General features: G+C 36.3%; 1 protein-coding gene across 5 annotated transcripts in view; it reads right to left on the reverse strand.

The window, feature by feature from the left end:
* MAPKAP1 (MAPK associated protein 1) overlaps positions 1-22,987 on the reverse strand; it is a 370,977-nt gene that overhangs the window by 57,215 nt on the left and 290,775 nt on the right. For 4 of the 5 annotated variants that reach the window (XM_001365912.4, XM_056812154.1, XM_056812156.1 and 1 more), the window contains 2 exons: positions 17,171-17,278; positions 1,248-1,388 (listed from right to left, as the gene is read on the reverse strand). In XM_001365912.4, coding sequence (XP_001365949.1) covers positions 1,248-1,388; positions 17,171-17,278 — 249 coding nt within the window. The remainder of the gene's footprint in view (positions 1-1,247; positions 1,389-17,170; positions 17,279-22,987) is intronic. The other variant, XM_056812155.1, reaches the window with a different exon arrangement.

Consider the following 22,987-nt stretch of genomic DNA (forward strand, 5'->3'; position numbering starts at 1 on the left):
TTTATCCCCTACTCTCTGGGGCCAATCAAAAGAAGTCTAATCCTTTAAAAAATCACGGGAAACTCATTAGACAGAATGTGAAAAGGAGCCTCAGGATACAGAATGTGAGATCTGCAAAGAATGTCAGAGTTGGAGGATACTTAGTAACAGTTTGAGTACATACATGAAAGGTCAAAAATAGGGGTAAAGTAACTGACCCAAGGTCATACAGTAAGACAGTGGCAGAGCCAGGATTGGAAATCAGGTCTCTAGACAGTATTAGCACATTTTTCAGCTCATGACATTTCAGGTTCAAGACAAACAAAAATGCATTTCTATAAAGAATCATAAAGGAAGGATGCTGTTTATGACACAAAATCTTGGTATTTGAGTTAGTTCTATGCCTTGTGTACAGATTCAAATATAAACTCCCAGAGTCACCAAAAGCATCCAGGGCAGTACTACAAAAGGAATAGGCAATATGCCTTATTAGAAACTGAGACTGTGAGCATTGAAAAGTACCTTAAAATATGGATCATTAGAACATAAGAGTATCATGGCTGAAAAAGGTACTAAGATTGTACAGACCTCTAGAACAGACTAAGCTACAATGGGAAGGAACCTCAGAATATAGGACAAAGACTGGCAGAATTTGAACCCTCTACTCCCTTCCCCATACAATATTTCAAGAGTTGGAAGGTCTCTCAGAACAGAAAAGCCTAAGGTAGAATGATGAAAGAGTCCTCAGATTATAGAATATCAGAGCTAAGGGACACTGAATGATCATCTAGGCCAGTCCCCACTACCCATTATACAAAAGAGATAACTGAGGCCAGACAGAAGAGATGACTTATCTAAGGACACATATATTTAGAGAAAAAAGACAACTAAAAAGAAAATTCCAAAGGCAGCTTGAGGGAGACATTAAGTTCTTCTTTAGTCAATTATGTAGAACAAAAATTATGGAATCTTACATATTAAATCTTATAATCCATTTGAAAAGAAAGCCTCAAGTCCCTTCTAGTTCCAATCTGCTTCTTAATAAGCAGAAAGACAAGCTGGAGCAATGAATGTTCATCATTCCCTCAGGTGGGAAAAATTACATATTTTAAATTTCATTGTTTAGACAATTTCTCAGAAAATAAATTACTTCTAGTCATTTGGGCCACATAAAAGTTGCACATAGTTTCATGCCGCACTCATATGCTGTGGTATTCAAGACAGCTGAGGATTTACAAAATGAAACTGGCCTTGTAGTTGTGCCTTACCTAGCTGCACATCCGTTGTGAATCTGAGTCGGTGAATCATGCTGACTTTGAAAGACTTGTAATGGTGACTGGACAGCATGTCTTGAACTGTGGCTATGTCAGTCTGAGGATCCTCCTCTGAAATCCCTTCTCCCCTGGAACCTGTAAGGAATCAACAGCATGATCAAATATGTGAAGATACAGAAAGACTGGACAATAGCATATGGCCAAAGTCATTAGGGATAAATTAAAATAACTTGGATTATTTAAGCTGAGGAAGAGAAAGCAGGGAGGTGACAATATCATGGCATGATCTAAAAAGGCAATGGAAAGGGATGTGGTAGAGGTCAGCAGGTTGTATAATGTTTCCATTGAGGAATCATTTGCAAGAAGTTGAGTAAAAGACATCTGAAAAAGCAAGTAAATCTGCAAAGTAGGTAGGGGAGTTCACAGAGTAAGAATGAGGGAGAAAAAAGTTGCTGCATATACTCTTTCATTGATTCTCTATAACAATGCCATGGGAGGTAGGTATTACAGATTTTACTATGCACATTTTATAGATGAAGAAAGAATTTTAGAAAGGAAGAATGACTTATCCATGGTCAACCAACTAGTGCCAGAGGCAAGATTTTTTCCCCCCAAGTAAATGGAAACAAATCTTTATTAAGTAACTTTTAGTATCAGAAAAAACACAACTCTTATAATTCTCTTTACAGCAAATGTATAATATCGGAGCTTTGGCCATCTTCAGTTAAAGGCCCTTTATCATAAAATATATATGGCTTTTAAATTTTACTCTTAATTAAATTTATAATCCCTATGACCTCCCTATATATATACATAACAAAAAGTATAGTAAAATTAGCAAATACTAAACTATATTGATAGTTTTATTATTCTTAGTTTGTAGTCTATAGAAATGGTACATGCACCTAATATATATCGATTCCTTGGCTTATTAGTTGCATTGTACAATGCAATAAAATACAAAATACATGCTTGGTTAATATCTATAAGATGGTAGCTAAAGAATAGGCTTCAATACTTATATATAACTATCCTACAAGCAATTAGCATGAAAGGTATGTATTACATCATAATATGCCATCAAGGCAACTTTTATACTGCAAAAAATCAAAATAAAAATCATTATTTGAAATATTTTATACAAAATGTAACTCAAGTGGAAATAAAAAATAAAATTTGTTTATTTACTAGTCTAATACACATGAGATTTCATTTTTTTTCTGTTATTCTGAGAAAAAAAAACGCTCTTTTGCACAGAGGCAAGATTTGAACATGGGTTTTGCTCACTGAATTTAGTGTTTTCTACAACAGTACACCATTATTCTGACCTCTCCCACAATTTCTCTCATTACATTTTACTGATCCTTCAAGGTCCACTTCAAGTGTCACCTCCACCAAGCTTTTCCTAGCATGCTAATCCAGTCCTTTGTTCTCAGAGTACTAACTTCTTTACCCTCTCATTCTTTTACCCTTCACAACCCTGCTTCCATTCTCATCCTTCAAATGAAACTGCTTTCTCCAAAGTTATAAATGATTTCTTAACTCTAGAATCTGTTTTGCATTTTCTCAGGTCTCATCCTTGACTTTTCTGCAACATTTGATATTGCTAACCACCTTCTCAGAACTCTTTTCTTTGGGGTTTTGGTGACATTACTCTCTCTTAGTTCTCCTCAAGGTCATTTGCTGGATCATCATCCATGTTCTTCCCTCTACTGTGGGTGTCCTCCAAGGTTTTGTCCTGGGCCCTCTTGACTTTTCTCTCTGTATTCTCTCTATGGGTGATCTCATCAGCTTTCATGGGCTCACCTCTGACATAGACTACTGCCTTCTAATTTATCTTCTTGTCTCCCTCAAGTGACTCCTTACACTAATATATCCTCTACATGGCTGCCATAATGAGGTTCCTAAAGCACAAATCAGGCCATATCAATCTCCTATTCAATATATGCCAGTGGCTCTCCAACAACTAGAATCAAGTATTATTTTATCTTGGGTTCATCCTTTTAAATGTCTCCTTTAAAGTTTGTTAATATGTACAATTGTTGGTATTATAGCATATGTATTATATAATTTGCAAATTATAGACACACATACATATATGTATAGATAAGGCTTAACAATTTTTTACTGATGGGGTACAGGACCCAAAAAAGTTTGAAGACCACTGGACTAAATATTGTTTTAAGTTTCACTTCTGTCTTAATTTCTGGTGAATAAATTAATGAAAGAATGAAAAAGCTTTTATATATTGTGCTATATATTGATGCTACAAATATAGAACTGAGGTAATCTGTTCACTCAAGGAGCCCTCACTCTAATAGTTGGTTCAGTTGTAGGCACATGGTAAATAAAGTTGGTGATCTTTAAGGGATAGGAATAGCAGGTCAGAAAATAAGGCCTAGTTGTCCTTATGGCCAAAAAAAAAAGAACAGATGGCAATGACCTTGACAGTTTTAGGGTCCTTTCAGTTTGAACATTTTTCATCCTAAAATTATCATCCACTTCTAATATTCTCTGTTATGGCTCTTTATGTTCTAAGATTCCTTCTACCCCTTATCATTCTTTGTTCTAATATTTTGTTGAGGGTGGCTGGTTATTGCCTACAGTTTTTAATGATTTTTCATGTCCCCAAATCTAAGCTTTAACTAAAACATAACTGACAAAATGCCTGTTAATTTAAATTTTAGGATATTTAAGATATGAACATTTTGGCAAAAACATTCAAATCTTTATATGCTTTAAAAACTATTTAAATCTATTTTTTGAGTAAAATACAATTATCTGCAACAACTCCATTCTGATCTCTGAGCTGAAGATCTTAAATTATTTACTAATTGTTATTTCCTAAATATTACAGGTATAATAGACTTAGAAAGAGGTAACATCTCATTAAGCTAATATGCCAGTTACTAGAGGGAAACAACAAAGGAAAAACAACCCCACACTCAAGACTTTACATTTTATGATGTTGGATTAAAACCAATTTAAAAATTACTATAACGTGACATATAATTTTTTTACTGAGCAATTTCAGTGCCAGCTGCTAATAAAGCATCTTCGCTGTAAATGATAATTCAGATGCTTTTAGATAAAGTGGTGCATAAATATGGGGGGGGAATTGATTTAGTTTCTTGTAGAAGATACTGAAGTATGACACATTTTGTTTAATACACCAGCTAATGTAGTCCTAAAAGCTGAAACAACTGCCAGTTTTCAGTCCTAAATTTGCTGGGAGAGATTAATGAAAACTTTATATTTTGCTGAAATGTTAATAATGGGCAGATGAGACGATGGGATTTTAGTAGAGGTCTTAAAGCTACGGAGCACCCAGCAAAAGGCTTGTCAATTTCTATATATTAATTTGGTTTAAGACTTATGTAGTTGGAGCTGGCTCAACACACTAATGCTTCCTACATTGACCTTCTACTCCCTGCTGGTGTAAATTCATAAGCCATTTGAGGATTTAAGCTTAGAGTGGTACTTTAGTGAGTTTCTCAGTCCTGTCCTGAGCAGGCAAAGGAATTGTTTGCTTTTAAGATAAGGGCAACAAGATCTGAGGGAAGAAGAATCCTGAGACTGATATTAAATAAACACTACAATTAAAAACAAGTGGGAATGACTTGTAGTCTCAATACTTCAGGAATTTTTCTCAAAGCAGGCTTATCTATTCAGTAGATGTGTATGGCTGTCTATAAATGAGGTTCATGTATAGGCATTTATTACACTCTCATCATCTATTCAACTGCTACTCAACTTTTAAAATTCATTTCAAATGCTGTCTCTTCCAAGCAGCTTTCCCTGATTTTGTGTTAATAATGATATTTTCTCCTGCCTCTCAGTTGTAACATAACATACTTGGACCCTCTCTAATGAATCTGTCATATAATATTGGCTAATATGGCTATCGACAGATAGATTCTTTTTATTAGAATGCTTTTTGAAGGTAGGGAACATATCTTATCCAAAATTCTATCTCTTTTAACATTTGGAACAATACTATGCTACACATATTAGGTACTAAACAAATACCTGATTAGGCCCCGAGCTCATGAAAGGGTTCATCTTGAGAGATTGTGATGAATCTCTCTTTGACTCATGTTTAAAGTTTCCTTTGGAAACATAAGAATTGGGTTCAAGTAAAAGACTAAAGTTGCAAAAATTAAAAAAAGAAAGAAAAAATTCTTAGGACCCACATTAAGGGCTGAGAAATAGAAAACAAAAACATGACAGGTTTAATTTAATTCAACAAATATAAAGGATTTTCATCCAAGCCCATAAAGAATTAAAATGAGTACTCTTCCTTTTTTGGTGTGTCTACCTCCTCAGAGACCTTATAGACTAGAGTTTTATGTACTTATTGAACTAGCCTAGTTTCCTCCTCTTTAACAGGGAAAGCACTCAAGAGTTGCTAGTGCAAGGTTTCTGCCTCTGATGGGTCTTCTAGGACTTCTGACCTAAGACTCCCTTCACAGAGAAAGAAACAGATTTCTGAGCAATGAAGAGATTCTCTTTTCTGATAGGCCTTACTTCTCACTTTTCCCACGACTCATTGCACCAGAAAAAAGAATAAGTCCAAATTGCTTGTCCTTGGTGTGCCTAGGCACCCTTAAAATTTTTTAATCTACCTTTTTAAAGTGTTCATCTGGCAATGGCTCATTCTCTCTTTTTGTCACCACAGTACTGTCTCCTTTTCTACAGGCCTTTATCTCAGCATCTGTGCGTAGCCCCTTTCCTCTCTGTATTTGTCTTCATTTTATGGGAATATGAGTTGATGCCAGAACAAAGAACCACTTTCATGGGGGAAACAAGGGATGAGAAGTTAGTTCATACTTTTTCAAAGATTTCACTAGAAGGAAGAAGCTCCTTCTGAGAAATAACCATTATGCTTATATCATGCATAAATGTATTATATACAATACCATTATCAGTAATTAAATGAAAATGAAATGAAAATGAAAAAATATCCACAACATTTTTACTATCATTAAAACCAGTCTCCTTTTGAAGGTCAACACAGATGACAATGACGGCCTTTACACTGTATTTTGTCAAAGCTTATTATGTTAATGTTCTGTGCTATGGCTTAGCATCTTATATTATATTGTATCAAACCCTCATATTAGGACATTTTAGGGATGTACTATTATACATCACATTTTTGGTGAGTTTAAGAACATTTAAAAACACTCCAGTCTATATGAATTAGAACTAAGGGGTCCGAAGTATGCCCAAACCAAACCCTGTAGGTAATAATATGTGTTGTAAGAGAAAGAGCAGCAGATTAAAAAAGATCACATTCTTCTCTGGAATTTTCCTTGATGGGCAGATCTTCAAGCTTCCATTCATTGCATCTGCTTTTCCAGGTTTTCTGTAGAATTAATATCTTACACCAGGGATAATCAACTAGTAAATGTTTGAGCCAGGGTTTGACTTTGAGGCTTCCAGACGCAGAGTCCAATTCTCTCTCTAATATATAGCCTAGCTGCTATAAACACCAGGCTTCAAAATCTGTCTCCTATACTCACTAGCTGTATGACCATAAGCAAGTTAGCTAAGCTCTTAGAGCATCCATTTATCTGTAGAATGAGGCTAATGATGTCTGTATAATTCAACTTACAGTGTTACTGAGGAGTTCAACTCGATAATAAATGTAAAAAAATAAAACCAATTGTATTTGAAACCTTAAAGCACTCAATTTGCTCCCTAACCCCAACATATATGTATGTAGGTATATTTAGTACTATTTTGTTCTACTTTTAGTACTATTTAATACTACTACCATGACCATCATTACTAGCTCACATACTACTTTTGTTTACTGCTTATTCATTTACCACATAACATTCTGTCATATAGTTATCTGTATTTGCATCTTCTTAAGAGCATACATTCCATTTGGGCAAGGTCTTTATCCAATCTTAAAGTACTGAAGCAGAATGAACTTGGTAACAGGATAGCAGAGCAGGATGAACATGGATCTAGGGCTTCTGGAAAGGTTTCAGCTCTGGTTTTTCTGGGTGACATGAAGTACCTTCCCATTTCTTCTCTGGTTTTATTTTCTAGATTTGTAAAATAATGAGGTTGGACTGGATGATTTCTAGGTCTCTTTAGAATCACAGGATACCAAGACCTAAATTTTGTATTTTCATTATAAAGACCAAACTCTGGACATTAGATGTTTAATAAATGTTTAACTGTTTACAGAATGGAAGGTCCTGGGAGTAACAAAATGATAAAAGCTAGAGGTCAAAGAAAAGGAGAGAGAAGGAAAAGATTTAATTGCTATCAGTAAATAATAATGATATCGGCAGCTCTACTGGTGCTATTGCTTCATGCCTTATACTCACACAGACCTCACTTGTGAAGAAGGCAGTGCAATGGCTACTGTCCCCATTTTAAAGATGAAGATGCTGAAGCTCAGAAAGGGAGGGGGAAAAGATTCTTCTAAAGTAATAGCTAATAAGAAGGAAAACTAGGACTGAAACCTACTTCTGGCTCTAAGAGAAATGTTTTTATATACATGGTGCTATCTATCACTCTAATGAGAATTGGTGTGGTTGAGGTGGAATGTTTTAGAAACAAAAACATAGCAGTTACCTGTATCTTCCTTAGCATTTTATCCTTAATAAAATAGATTATGCCTTTTGAGGGTGTGGTCCACTTCACAGAATGAAGATCTGGAAGGGACCATGCAATACCCTGCCCTCATTTGGGGGCTGTACTTCAGAAAAGCTGAATGACTTGCCTAAAGTAAGGAACAGAATCAAGGTTTGAACCTAAACCCTTTGAACTCCCAATTCAGTGTTCTTTCCATTAAGCCTAACCCTGTGGAGTTTGGTATGCACAAAGAACACCCCCATCTTAGAGAAACCTGATATCAGAAAGGGGGAGTGATTGGATTAAATCACAGCTGAGCTAGGACTGGGGCCTGCATTACCAGAATCTCAATCTGGTTCAGAGCTCAATACACACACATAGCCTGTGCCACATGCCACTATGGGAATGTGGAAAATGTAGCCATTGAGAAAAATCTGAATGGTCTCACTCCTTTCATTTTTCTACATCCATCATAGTTTTTTTCAAAGGCCTTTCAAGTCCCGAAAGCCTCATAAGCCCAAAGCTTCCCTTCTATTCAACGCTTTCCCCTGTTCATTGTTCAATTTTGCCAGTCTCTTAAAAACAATCAATAGGGGATAGACTGTAATACATACACACAACTCTATCACTCAGTGACAGTAATCTCACCACAGCCATCGGGATCACACACCCTTCTCTAGAACCTGCCATGTTACCATCAGAATAGGAATGCTTCCTGTCAGGGTTTAATTGATTAAACTACTGAAGCTGAAGCTGGCTATGCTGAAGGGCTTTCCACTGGGATTCTTTAGACCCTCTATAAATCAGGGTAATCTTATTTTATGGGGCCATCAGATGGACACGGTAGAAATTTGGAGAACTGCAGCTCATGGGTGAGAGCTGGAATTTTCACATTTACAACTCCTTTTTTCTAGAATACTTTAAGATGTACAAAACCTTTTTCTTACAACATTGTGAGGCAGGTAGGGTGAGCATTACTATCCCATTTTACAGATATGGAAACTGAAGTTCATTGACTAAACTCATAGAGCTAATAAGTATAAAGGAAGAGAACTGAATCCAGTTCTCCTGATTCCAAGTCAAACACTCCTGATATACCATACTGTCTTCTACTAAAGAAGGTCTCTTATCAGGCCATCTAAGTTTCAACTGGTAGAAAAGAGGTTGTCTGCTTTGGTGACGAGAAGACTTGAAGAAACATGGTAAAGGAAAGATATGATTCAAGTATCTGAAAGGTAGTCATGAAAGGTTGGACTTATGCTTGACTTCACAGGGCAGATCTAGGCCCAGTGAGAAGTTACTAGAAGCTTATTTATAAGTCCTTTCTAGACATGGATAATATGTTGTGCTTGACCATATTCATGTTATAAGGGGGAACTTCTTTTTTGGGTGGCGAAATTAAGTATAAGCAAAAGAAAAAAGAAAAGGAAAAAGTGTTTACAAGGATATATGAGCCATGCACTTTTTTTTTACTAGTTTGCTAAAATGTCTACTTTTAAAAAAGAAAAATGCACATAAAAGAAGTTCAAGATTTCATACGTAATCCATTTTTTTGTTCTTTGTATATTGGAATATTTGTTGATTAATAATAAATAAGAACATCCATCAAATTAATATGATTTATTAAATTTATAATTAAATATTAAAATAAATCTATTTATAATTATAAATTTTATCTTAAATAATTAATTTAAGGAATTTTTATCAGCGGTATTCAAGAAGAGGCTAAATGACCTTCAAGATGAGAATCTTGTTCAGATGCTGGTTCTACTGAAGTCAGTAAGTATTTATTAAACCTCTAATGGTATGCATCAAACACTATACTAGGTACTAGCAACATAAAGATGAAAATGAGATGAGATAGTCTTTGCCCTCAGGGAGCTTATTTCTATTGGGGACATACAAATAAGTAAATACAAGAAGTGATGAATGCCTAAACTGGGGGGGGGGGGGAGACTCTTAGAGGGAGAGGGAGAAAAGTGTGAGAGGAGGGGAGGGGTATGATGTTATGAAGATTAGATAACATTTAGATCTCTTCTGACCCTGAGATTTTATTACTCCCCTTCCCCCTAAAAAAAGATTAGGGGCAGAGAGGAAGCTGAATTGAGTTTAACAAGTACTTTTCTGAACTTACTTTTTTTGGGGTGAGGTGGGGTGAGGGGGGGGCCAAGGTTACCATCATCCTTCTGGTCCTTCATTCCATTCTCTCTTCTCATAAAGCTAGCACTTAGTTCAAGTTCTCATCACCATCAATGGATATTTTTCCTCTCTTAATTCAGATGGTGACTCCTTAGTATAAACTTGTTTCATCTCTCAGCATGGATTTCCAAACTACTGGTTTGGAAACAATCTCCCATGGTATTTGCTTTTGTATAAAATATAAACTTTTTAGCTTTTAAAGTCTTTCATAAGCTGATCCTGATGAAACTTTCCAATTGCGTAATATATTAGTCCCCTTGTAATTTTTAGTCTAGACAGACTGGCCTTTTTGCTAGCCCTCCCTCCCACATGACACTCCATCTCTGGTCTCTGTGCTTTTGCAGCTGTGCCCTCTGCCCAAAATGCCCTCCCTTCTCAACTCTACTTTGAAGAATGCCTTCTTTTCTTCAGAGTTTAACTTGAGTGCCCTCTTCTATAAGAAGCTCTTGCTGATCTGGTCAGACTCTAGTCCCCTCTCCACAAAATTTATCTGGTTTTTCTTTTGTAAAAAATGTATAAAGTTATACATTATAGAATGCAAACTCCTTGTGGGCAAGGACTTTCGGTTTTGATTCTGTATCCCCAGCACTATGAATGGTGCAAGGCACACAGGAGGCACATAATACAAGTTCATGAATTAATGATTTAGAAATTGTGGCCTACCTTTGGTCAGGGGATTACAAAAGCTGAGCTGAAGTCCTGTGGAAAGAACACTGGATTTGGAGTCAGTGGCCCTATGTTCAAATTCTTATTTTATTATTCATGGAACATCTATAACCTTAGGGAGAATACTTTATTTCTATGGGCCTGAATTTCCTCAACTATAAAAAGAAGGGGCTGGCCTAATTCAATCATTAGGTTTCTTTCAGTTTATAAAATCATAAATCTTGAGATTTATTTGATGATCCCTTTTTTTCTACTGGTGGGTAAGACTTTTCTCAAAAATACTTGGTGTAACTGGGAAACTATTTTGGCACAAGGTTAACCTGGGCCTTGGAGCATGTCCAGCCTTGGCTGACACACAAATACATCCCAATATATGATAATATTTAAGAGACATAACCAAGTTATTATATTAGTTAGTGGGATAGATTATAGGAAATCACATATGAGCAGCAAATCTCTATGCCCTCACTCAAAAGAAAGACAAGGGCAGTGGTATTGCAAACATGTTTCCTTATTGCTTTAATGTACTAATGTATTGCTTAATGAAAGTTCTTAATTGTAATTCAATTAATTACATACACAGAGTCCCCAATTACATTTTCCAATAAGACATTGGCTGGGATACAGGTCTAAATGCACTTAACCAATTTTAATATATTAAGACCAATTTCCCTTGAATACTAATTGCTACCTAATGATAAAATGAGAAAGGGAACTTTCCAGGAAGGGGATAGAGAAAAATGAAACTAATTAGCCTCGAGTATTTTGAAACTTCTTATTCCAGACAGTATAGAACAGGCTCTTATAGAGAAAGGAAGTGAGGATAAAGATCAGCAACTGTTTGGCAACCATTTATTAAATATTTTAAGTTGAAGATATGAAAGCAGACAGGACTCAATCCCTGCTCTCAGGGAGCTTATAATTCAATGTTGGAAATTATATAAATAAAATAATTATGAGGAGAGCAAAGTTAAATGAGAGGTCAAAAGTTCATATTCTTACTTGGAAAAAATCCCTTTTGCTTGGGAAGTGGGTGGGTAGGATTTAGAAAAAAAGTGGCATCTAAGTTGAGAAGGAAGGACCTATTAGCCCAAAGGTCATCCATGTCTGTAGATTTCTGGCAAGTCACTTCTCCAAGGGAGAGCTGGGATGGAGGCCTGGGGAAATGGAAACAAATGGGGGATCAAGAATGGGAGGCAGCACAGCACACACAAAGGGTTCTGGATTTATTATGACTTGCCAACTCTACTAGCAGAAACTTTGAGAAGTTAGAGTTATTTTCATACCATAAGGACACACTGGAAGAAATCATTAGTGGCAGACACACATGCTTTCATATTAGTAATGAAAACCTAAGTTTACATTTCTAGTTTGAGTTTTGACAACTTTCCTCTTCTCAAATGCCTGATGAGTATATGATGCATCAGCTACACAAAGGGAAAATGACCTCTGGGTCATGATTGTAGAAGAGACACACACACATGCAAGAGATACTTGTTGCTATCCAGGGAACTACAGGGCAAAAGAGAAAAGCAAATATGCAAAGATCTCTTTTATTCCTTGAAATAAAAAGTTATATAGGGTGGGGAAATGGAGACTGCAAGGTGGTGCTATGGATAGACTGCAGGTCTCGAGTCAAGAGGACTCATCTTCCTGAGTTTAAATATGGCTTAAGACGCTTTTACTTCAGTTTCTTCATCTGTAAAATGAGCTGGAGAAGGAAAAGGCAAAGCACTCTAGTATCTTTGCCAAGAAAACCACAACTGAGGTCACAGTCATGATATGACTGAAAATGACTGAACAAGGCGAGGAAATTAACATGGGAGGTATGAGCATGAATATTCTCTTTTTAGAGATAAAGTAACCATAACTTAGTGAAATAACCTCTAGGCTGGCTTACTTTAGAGTCAAGCCATGGGTTTGAGTATGGCTTAGCCACTTAACTAGATGATCTAGGGCGAGGCAAGTGATTTTCCCTCTCAAGATCTGAGTCTCCTTAACTCTAAAAATGGGGGAGGAGGCTGGAATTCCCTTCCTGCTATGATGTTCTGTGTTTTATTTTCTAAGACCCTGTCTAGCTTGGATAGTCAAATGTTTTTCTATTCAAGGCTGATAAGCCTTATCCAGCTCTGATATTCTATGTTCTAACACTGATAAAATTTATAGCTAGTAAGAGACTTCAGAAATCATCTAGCCCAAACTCATTTTAAAGATGAGAAAACTGTGTCCCTGGGAGGTAAAATGATTTACATAGCTAGCAATTACTGTGCACTGGTAGAGGGAGCATTCCTATCTATTTATGCTATTGAGGATCTCTTGTTATATCTTAGTATGAATACTGCAATATGCTGACAAGATAGAGATTGACACTAGACCTTAAAATTTCATTGGCATTAGGAACTCCGAGAGGAGTAAACTCTATCCACTAATATAGGTTGGTATTATCTCAGAAATTAATAATTTTAGCTGTTGGCTTGAACCAAGGTTTTCCTGTCTTTGAGGCTAAGGCTTTACTGACTATATCATGCTGCCATCAATTTAAAAATCACAACTATACCTCCTATTCTGACTGAGCTTTAGGGTTCACAAAATGCTTTCCTACCAATAATAATTCACATTTCTAGAGTGCTTGAAGATTTGCATGGCATTTGCATCATTACAACCCTGTGAAGTAGTTGGTACATTATTATTATCCTCATTTAACAGGTAAGGGGTAAAAGTCCCGAAGAGTTGAAACTACTTCTCTAGAGACAGGGCAAAGCTAGGTAGTTTTCCTCTCAATAAAATATAAGGACTGGACTTTTGTGCACTAAATCCAATGATCCTATAAATGGTAGAGCCTGAAATCATGCAGTTACTCACACACACCTAAGTTTCTATTCATAAACAAACCTTATTTATATCATATCATTTCCTTGTTTTTAAAAAAATCCTGTTGAGGCAATACAAAATGGCATTTAAAGCTATAAGGGGCTTTGATATTTAAAGTGCTACAGTTCATGTTGAACAGTTAGTGGTCCTTGAGTAAGCAAGTCAGGTAGCACCATCTTAATTACCCCCAGGGTGTCTCCTCTGTTGGCACAAAGTACTAAACAGAGGAGAAATCCGCCCATTATGAATCATGAAGAGTATCTGGAAAATTACCAGAAACCTTTGGAAAAAAACAAACATTCTTTTCTCTTTCTCTTTTCAACTTAACAATAAGACTACATGAAGATGAACAACAAATAAGTGACATTCTCCACAAAAATTCTACATTAATTTCCTCAGTGCTCTTGCTGGCATCAACTCTGACCCTCCTGGATCTGTGAAGGTTATTTCATCAGGCAGGTCTAACTAAAGGCTTTGGAAAGCTCTGTGATCTGGAGTTAGTTACTTCCAACACTCCTGATCTTCGGCTATTTATCTAGAAAATGAGGTCCTTGTTTCCTTTACATAGTATCTTAAAGAAAAAAATAACCCTTGTTTTCTGTCTTAGAATCCATGTTATCAGTTTCAGGGAGGAGAGAGGCATGGAGTAGGCAACTGGGGTTAAGTGACTAATCCAGGGACACAAAGTTAGTAACTGAGATTAGATTTGAATCCAGAACTTCCTATCTCCAGGCCTGGCACTCTATCCACTGAACCTTTACCTAGTGTCTTTATAAAACCCTTGGGAGGCATGGAGTAGAATTATCATCTCCATTTTGCATATAAGAAAAAAGGTGAATGATCAAGGCACTGGAGGGGGCTCTGGAGAATATCTAGAACAACCTTCTCATTTTAGGGTTAAGTAAACAACCCTAGAAGGAAAATGACTAGAATACTAGAGAACTAATAAGTGGCAGTGGAATTTGAACCTAGATTTTCTTATTCCAGATGTTGTGTTGTCTAGGGCCCAGAAGTTTGTAATTTAATATCTTTTGCTTATTATAAGTGGAATCCAAAAATGGGATGAGAAGAGTATCAGGCAGTAATTGAAGCAGGTTGGAAGTAAGGTCAAATGGGATTAGTGCCTTTATAAGGCAACGAAGAGAAGGTATTTCCTTTTCTAGAAAAGAGTGCAATAACTCAGGGAGATTGCATGATTAGGAGCCAGGATTAGAACTGGGAGGATTAGAATAGGAGAACTCTTCACTGGATTCCAAATGCTCTTCTAACAAATTCTATTATGTTTTATATTGGTCATATTGCAACTTCTAGAAGACAGCTGTCTGAAGGATAGTAGACATTAGCAGATAGTAATAAATTGTAAAGCTCAAGGATTTTGGCCTTTTTCTTTTTTAACTGGCAAAGACCTGGGCATAAATGCCGTATCTCAGTTCCCAAGCTGAGATATTTATCATTTTTAGTTCTATTTACAAACTTTCCTCTCTTAAATACTGCCAATGACCTTATTTTATAACCCTCAGAAGACTATCACCACCATTACATAGCCTTCAGACCACTAACACTAGCATACTTTGTGAAACTTAAACCATCAATACTATTAACCATTCTAAGACCTTTGGATTGAAAAACTCCCTCAAGTCAATAATGGTCTTACTTGGGTATGGAAGTACCTCAAGGTACTGCCTTCTAGGAAGGTACAAGGAAATGTTCAAGGTTGGGCCATGTGATTTCAAACTCAGATTGGTCCTACCAAGCTAGAAAAGTTTTGCATATGAGCCTAGGGATGCTTTGTCCAAGGACCAACCTATTATACATCTCAGAAAAGTTTACTGGTAAAGGGCTAGCCATCTGATCACACATTTTTTGGCTACAGCAACTCTTAAAGGATCCCATTTATTAAGGGTTATAACTGTCTCAGTGATCCTACCAATGAAAGAATGGATACTCTGAAGTAGAGAAGCATAAATGGAAAGAAAAGGGTAGAACATAAAAGCTTTTTATCAATACTTCATTGAATTCTGATGCAAAATGAATGAAGAAAGCTCTGAATCTGGAGTCAAAGGATAAGTGCTTAAATTTCAACACTTATTCACTATCCACTTGACGTTAGGAAAGTCATTTTATAGGCTTTGCTCATTTTATAGGCTTTGCTTTTATTCTAGGCTTCAGTTTCTCCATTTGTAAATTTACAGGTTTGGATTAGATGATCTCTAAGATCCTATAAAAATATATTTTACTTTCTACCTTTTTGTAATCCTAGCACTTAGATCACAATGATCTACACTGAGGCTAGTAGAACTGGAGAAAAAGTCAGAACATAGAACAAAGTACTAAGGGTAGAAGGGATCTTGGAAGACTACTAGAACATAGAATGTTGGAGTTGGAAAGGCCATTGGGGAACAGAACACTAAATGATGTTAAAAGATCATCTAAGCCAGGGGGTCTTAACTTGGGATTCACAGGCCTCTATGGAATCTGTGGATAGATTTCAGAGGTCTATTTAGTTGGATGTAGAATCCCATGCCCCCCAACCCTCCACCAAACAAAACCAAATTACAATTTTATTTTCAGTAACCTCTAACTGAAATGTAGCATGTCCTATAATTATTTTAAAAGCAATATTCTGATATGGGGCCCACAGATTTCACCAGGCTGCAGAAAGAGTCTGACAAAAAAAAAAAAGGTTAAGAACCCTTGATCTAGACTAATACACTCATTCAAGACCACACACATGGTAAGTGGAATTCACATTAAGGACTTTTGACTAGTCTAAAATACTTTCCCCTATACTATATTCTTATGAGGGAAGAACTGGAACCAGAGACAGATTTCAGCTTGATATAAGGAAGACCCTTCTAATATAATTGCATTACTCAACATTGGGATAGACTCTTTCTTGGGGTGTGGTTTGGAACAATAAGCTCCCTGTTTTTGGAAATGTTCAAGGAGAGGCTAGACAAGTTCCTATCAGAAGACTATTTGATCTAATGTAATCTAATCTTATTTTTCTCTCTACATGATCCCTTCTAAGGTTAAAATTCTATTTTTCAAAGTTTGGTTTAGAGGCTCATTAGCAAGAAATTAGAAGAAATTATCTGAGATTTTCACAATTTCCTTGATAAAACCAGTAGGGTAGAAACAAGCTTCTCTGCTTCCCACTTCAGAAATCATACATGGTTAACACTTTTAAAAGTTTCAAAAATGTTGGGTGCATTTTAGAGTGATATTGACAGGATAAAATGTACTGGATACCAGTCACTTTATCCACTAAATATTGTGGGTTTCAGAAAAGGTACTATATTTCCAGACGATGTTCAGGGTTGATCATAACTTTACCAGTACACAGTTTAACAGAAAAAGATTAATCATGAAGCCATAAACAGTATATAGCCTATTTACCAAAAGGTAGGGAATCAATCATTTCACTTTGGAATATTCTTTTGGCTCTTGAAGACAACTCTTGCTGTAAGGAACAAAATGCCTTCCAAACCCCTCTGCCCAGCCAGCACAGCACGTGTTTCAGAATGTATAACATCTGGGTACTTGGACAATTTACAGAGCAAGACGGAAAAGGGCAGACGTACTGTTCTCTCGCACAAGGCAGAACTCCAAAGTGCTTTGGCTCTCCAGGGTGCAGTCTAAGTCTACAGGGACATTGGGCTCACTCTGCTTCTCCAAGCGATACTGAGGACCTGGAAGACACAAAAAAGAAGGGAGGAGGAAAAGCTTAAAAATGAAAAGAATAACTGACAAGTGTGACTAAGGAAGGAGACAACAAAGAAGGATATGATGGTCCATCTCGAGCATTCTTCACATTATTTTCTAAAAGGACAACAGGGAGCAATAGAGGGACAAGAGGTCTAAGACCTGGAGTCTTTCCTATGGTATCAGCTGCGAGGGAGGGAAATCACTCTGAGCCTCAGTTACCTTACCCGTAAAATGAGTAAAATAATGTCCTTAGTGCTTATTTCATAGTTATTGTGAAGCTAAAAATGAGATACGGTATACAAAGTGTTCTGCAAACTTTAAAACTTTAAATGTCAGCCATTCTTAATATCACAGTACTTTACAGCTCATCAAATGCTCCCCTTACAGTGATCATAGAAGATATTTATAAAGCACTTTAAGGTTTGCAAAATCTTTTACATATATTCTCATTTGAGCTTCATAACAACTCATGAGATAGGTGCTATTATAACCCCCATTTTACAGATTTAGAAAATGAGGATGAGGGAATTTAAGGGATGCCCAAGATGACAATGCTTATAAAGTATCTTGGGAATTTGAATCTAAGTCTTCTACTCTGGGAAGGGCAATTGTTAATAATAATAGCTGACATTTTTCTAGAACTTCAAGTACTTCACAAAAGAGCTTTTTATCCATTATTTTGCCTGATCCTTAGAATAGCTCTTTGAGGAAGGTAATACTGCTATTATCATCTTAAAAATGAAGAAATTAAGGCATAGTAAAATGCCCGGCCCTTACAAGGCCTGATAAGCATCAGAGCTGATGTTTCAGCCCAGCTGTCATGCCACAAAATTGAATGCCCTTTCTACTACATTGCAGAAACCTCAAAACTAGGAATGAGTTCTTTTTTTAAATTAAAAATAGTCTGGACCTTTCATCTGTTCTAGATGATTAATTCAAGCAATATTTATTACATGCCTACTGTTTGTACTAGATCAGGATGTGGGGATACAAAGATGAATAAGACTCAGTTTCTATCATGAAGGTGTTCTGAGTCTTGGAGGGCATGGACATAAATAACCATAATACAAAATAATATATGATGAAGGCACAAGAGAGATGAACTAGATGCTCTTAGAAGAGAGATGTCTTCTAGCGGGAATGCCTATGGAAGGTGCCATGGAGGATGTGGCACATGAGGAGTTCCTCTGAAGAGTGGAAAGGAAAAGTGGTGGTAGAATGAGTTAAAGAAATAGAAGACAGAGCATGAGGGAATTCTATGTTTAGAGAATAGCCTAAAGAAAAGTGTGAAAGTGAAGAATACATTAGGGAGGAAGCTGATCACTTGAAAAGGAATTGAGCATGATACATTTTCCTTCCATGTAGTTCTTTCATAATGGAAAACTATTCTTTAGTAGGTAATGTTCATTCAGTGCTGGGCACAGGTCTATAGTATGCATGTAATGAATGACTTTTCATTCATTCACTGATCCATCTGGGTGATTAAGGGCTAGTTGCTTAACCTGTGCAGGTCTCAGGTCCACATCTATAAAGTGATGGGGATTGGATTAAATGGCCTCTAAGGTTCCTTTCAACTTTAAATCTCTGATCCTTTAATATTTATGACTGCCTTCACTCATTTTTTTCTAAACTAATGTGCCTAAATGGCAGGTTCTTAAGGATTTCAAATTGTGGAACATTAGCATTGAAAAGAACCTTAAAATACAATGGAAAAGACATTAGAGCTGCAAGGAACCTTAGACCAAAGTATCTAAGAAACAAAGAATTTTAGACCTGAAGGAGTCTTAAAGCATGAAATGTTGGAGCTGGAAGGGAATCTTAGATATTACCCCCTCATTTTACTTATAAGTAAATTAAAGCCCAGAGAGGGGAAGTGACTTGCCCAAGATCACAGACTGGAACCCAGATCTCTTTTTTTCTTGGTCCAACTCCATGGTCCTTATACTACATCCCATAGTTTTTTTATAGCTTCCTTGATAATGGAAGCAAACCCATTACAAAGTTTGGACAGCTTGCACAGAGAGAACTCTTCTTAATTTTCAATGCTCTAGTTGAGAAGTTTAAACTGCTAATAAATAGAGTGAGGTGGCAAGATATATCACATCATTCCTTTCCAAGCAATTCATCTTCAGGCAATGTCATCACATCTCCTGGCATTTGTAGTCAATCTATCATATGGATTAATTTCATTAAAAACAGATACTATCTATCTATTTATGTAGATAGGCATTAGAGTCATTTACTTTCCTCTCTGAGCAATGCTCATTTGGCATGTTCCTTAGTCTGACTTAAAATTCACTATGCTGGCGCTTATACCTCTTGGCCCATCAGCATGCTTAACACTTGGGTTTCAAACATGGCCCTGCACATCTCCTTCTCTTATTGCTCTGAGCCAAATCTGGATTGCTGATGTTTCCCAGAAGCCCCAGCATAATTTTGTGATGTTCTCATGTATTCCATTGGCCAGTCATACTTGTCTTTGTCTCATTTCAGCATTAAATTTAGTTTCTCTTTGAGATGGACTATTATTAAGTATAGTGGCTACTTATAAGTTTAACTTGAGGGATACAAGGAATGGTTCTCTACCTAAAAACATCTCCCATGTCATTTCTCACAAGATCTCTCCCATTAGTAATATATTACTTTGAGTTGTGAAAGCCTATCAAATTTTTTTTTCCTTCTCATAAAAATCATTGCCAAGGAAAACTGAGCCAGAGGGGGCCTCAAAATAATAGAACATTAGAAGCCGAGAGACACTTTAGAACAAAGAATATCAGAGATAGGAGGGATTTTTAGAAGAGAGAATTACAGAATATACAGAATTACAAAATAAGCAATAAACGGCAAAGCCAGAAATGGTTTTGGAACCAGAACACAAAATGCTAAAGATAGAAGAAAGAAGTTCCTAGAACACAGAATATAAGAACATTCAGCATAGAAAAGAAAGAACTAGAAGGGATTTAGATATCATTTTAGTTAAAACCCTTCATGCTAAGGATGAGGAAATAAAAAGAGGTTAGGAGATTAGTCCATAGTCTCACAACTATACAGTGTAAGACTTAAGAATAATAACCTAAGTCTGACTACTTCCAGAGTCCAATGAATCTTCCACAATACCTTATTTACTTTTTTCAAGTTAGAAGGGACTTTTAGGATTGTTTGGTCTAACTCTTTAATTCATATTTTTTTTCTCGTTAAAATAGAACAAATGTGTGTAAACCATTAAATTTTTAGTCTTATATAAGTAATGTTCATCACAGCTATATTTATGGATAATAACTAAAGTTATTTAAATGAGACACCATTCCATTCTAATGAATCATCGATCAAAAGTTTGCTTTAATTTTTGTGTTTGAGAGTGTGTGTGGAGGGGGGGGGGTTGGGGTGGTGGTGAGGGGTAGCAGTCAATTCTTATTTCAAGAAGACAGGATGTGAGGTCAATTTCAGTTGAAACAATTCCTTCAAGAAAATAGCTTATATAAAATCTAATAGACACATTCACATAAGATGGGGACACAGATCTTCGGGCAACTTCTACCCTTTGAAAATAGGCTTCAAAATGTCACCATTGTGCATAAAGCTGCATGACCTCTGATTCAAAAAGAACAATATAAGGATGATGTTAGGAAGGAGTTACACTACAGTAAACAGAAAACTTGTTTTGACGTTTCCATGATGTATTTATTGTAGAAATACTATGTAACTTAATGGTCTAGTAACAAAATATTGCTTTGGGCACTTTGGGAGAATTTCTAAGTCAGAATATGAAAGCAGCATTTTAATGGGATTTTGTAAACCTTAGGCAAACATCTCTACTCCTAAGTCCAAAGAAAATTCTGAGAATTTGTTCTGTATTTGAATTGTGGTAACTCTAATCTAGTTGATTCTTTCCCCTTTGACCTGACATAAAGGATACAAAAGTATAACTCTGGAAACACTTGTTAACTATGTGGAAATCATTTTCCAGTGTGAATGAACTCTGGGAAAATAGAGGAAAGTGATGATGTTTGGTTTAGTGGAGAGGATGTGTTGGACTTAGAATAAGACCTGGGTTAGGCTTTTAGCTTGGTCACATATTAATTTGAGATATACTTAAACTTTTTGAACCTACTACTTCTGCTGTAAAGTGAGAATAATGCTTTTTATTTTTTAACTGAAAATTTTTATTTATTTAATTAATTTAGAATATTTTGCCATGGTTACATGAGTCACATTCTCCCCCCAAATCCCTGGCAAACAAGCAATTCCACTAGGTTTTACATGTGTCATTGATCAAGACCTATTTCCATGTTAATATTTGCATTAGGGTGATATCTACATTCCCAATCATATCACCATCGACCCATGTGATCAAGCAGTTATTTTTCTTCTGTGTTTTTACTTTCACAGTTCTTTCTCTGAATGTGGATAGTGTTCTTTTCCATAAGTCCCTCAGAATTGTCCAGGATTATTGCATTGCTGCTAGTAGAGAAGTTCATTACAATTGATTGTGTCACAGTGTATCTGTCTTTGTGTACAAGGTTCTCCTGGTTCTGCTCCTTTTGCTCTGCATCAATTCCTGGAGGTCATTCCAGTTCACATGGAATTCCTCCAGTTCACTATTCGTTTCAGCACAATAGTATTCCATCACCATCAGATACCACAATTTGTTCAGCCATTCCCCAATCAAAGGGCATATCCTCATTTTCCAATTTTTTGCCACCATGAAGAGAGCGACCAGAAAAAGTTTTCTATATGTATTTTTCCCTATTATTTCTTTGGGGTATAAATCCAGTAGTGCTATGGCTGGGTCAAAAGGTAGGCAGTCTTTTATCGCCCTTTGGGCATAGTTCCAAATTGCCACCCAGAATGGCTGGATCAATTCACAATTCCACCAGCAATGTAATACTGTCCCAATTTTGCCACATCCCCTTCAACATTTATTACTTTCCTCTGCGGTCATTTTAGCTAATCTGCTAGATGTGAGGTGATACCTCAGAGTTGTTTTGATGTGCATTTCCAAATGATGTACATTGCCAAAATTTCTCAATGAATCTCCTCTCCCTTTCCCTTCTCAGAGTACTATTCTATCTAGCAAAGAATATTTTTTAAAGAAAATGGCGGGGGGTGGGGGGGATCATTAAAACCAATCAATACACTGAAAAAATCTAAAAATAAATGTAATATTCCAGTCATAGATCATGATCTCTGGAAAAGAACATAGTGGGTGTTGGCCTGTGTGTGTGGACATGGGGGGGGGGGCGGCATTTTTTCATATTTCCTTTGGGTTCATGTTTGTTCTATGTAACCTTGTTAACATTCGTTTTCTATTATTCAGTGGTTGTAATTCTGAATCCCCCCACCCCCAAGCTATTAGGATTCCTTTTAATTTTATTAGTTTTCTTTCATTGATAAGATAAAACACTAGAAAGAATAGTTCATATTCATTTGTTCTTCAATCCTATGCAATTTGTATTCTGATTCTCCCATTCCACATGAAATATAATCTCAAAGATTATCAATGACCTCAACCACTAAGGTCAATGGTCTTTTAATAGTCTTCATTCTCTTTGATCTTTCTGACATTGTTTATCAGTGTTCCCCCCTCAGATAATCCTTTCTGTTTGGATCTGTGACAGTGCTCTCTCTCCATATTTCTACAGGAATGACTAATCTTCCTTAGGTATCTTTGCTTAATTCAACATTCAATTATC

The sequence above is a fragment of the Monodelphis domestica genome, chromosome 1 (assembly GCF_027887165.1).
Source record: "Monodelphis domestica isolate mMonDom1 chromosome 1, mMonDom1.pri, whole genome shotgun sequence".
NCBI lineage: Eukaryota > Metazoa > Chordata > Mammalia > Didelphimorphia > Didelphidae > Monodelphis > Monodelphis domestica.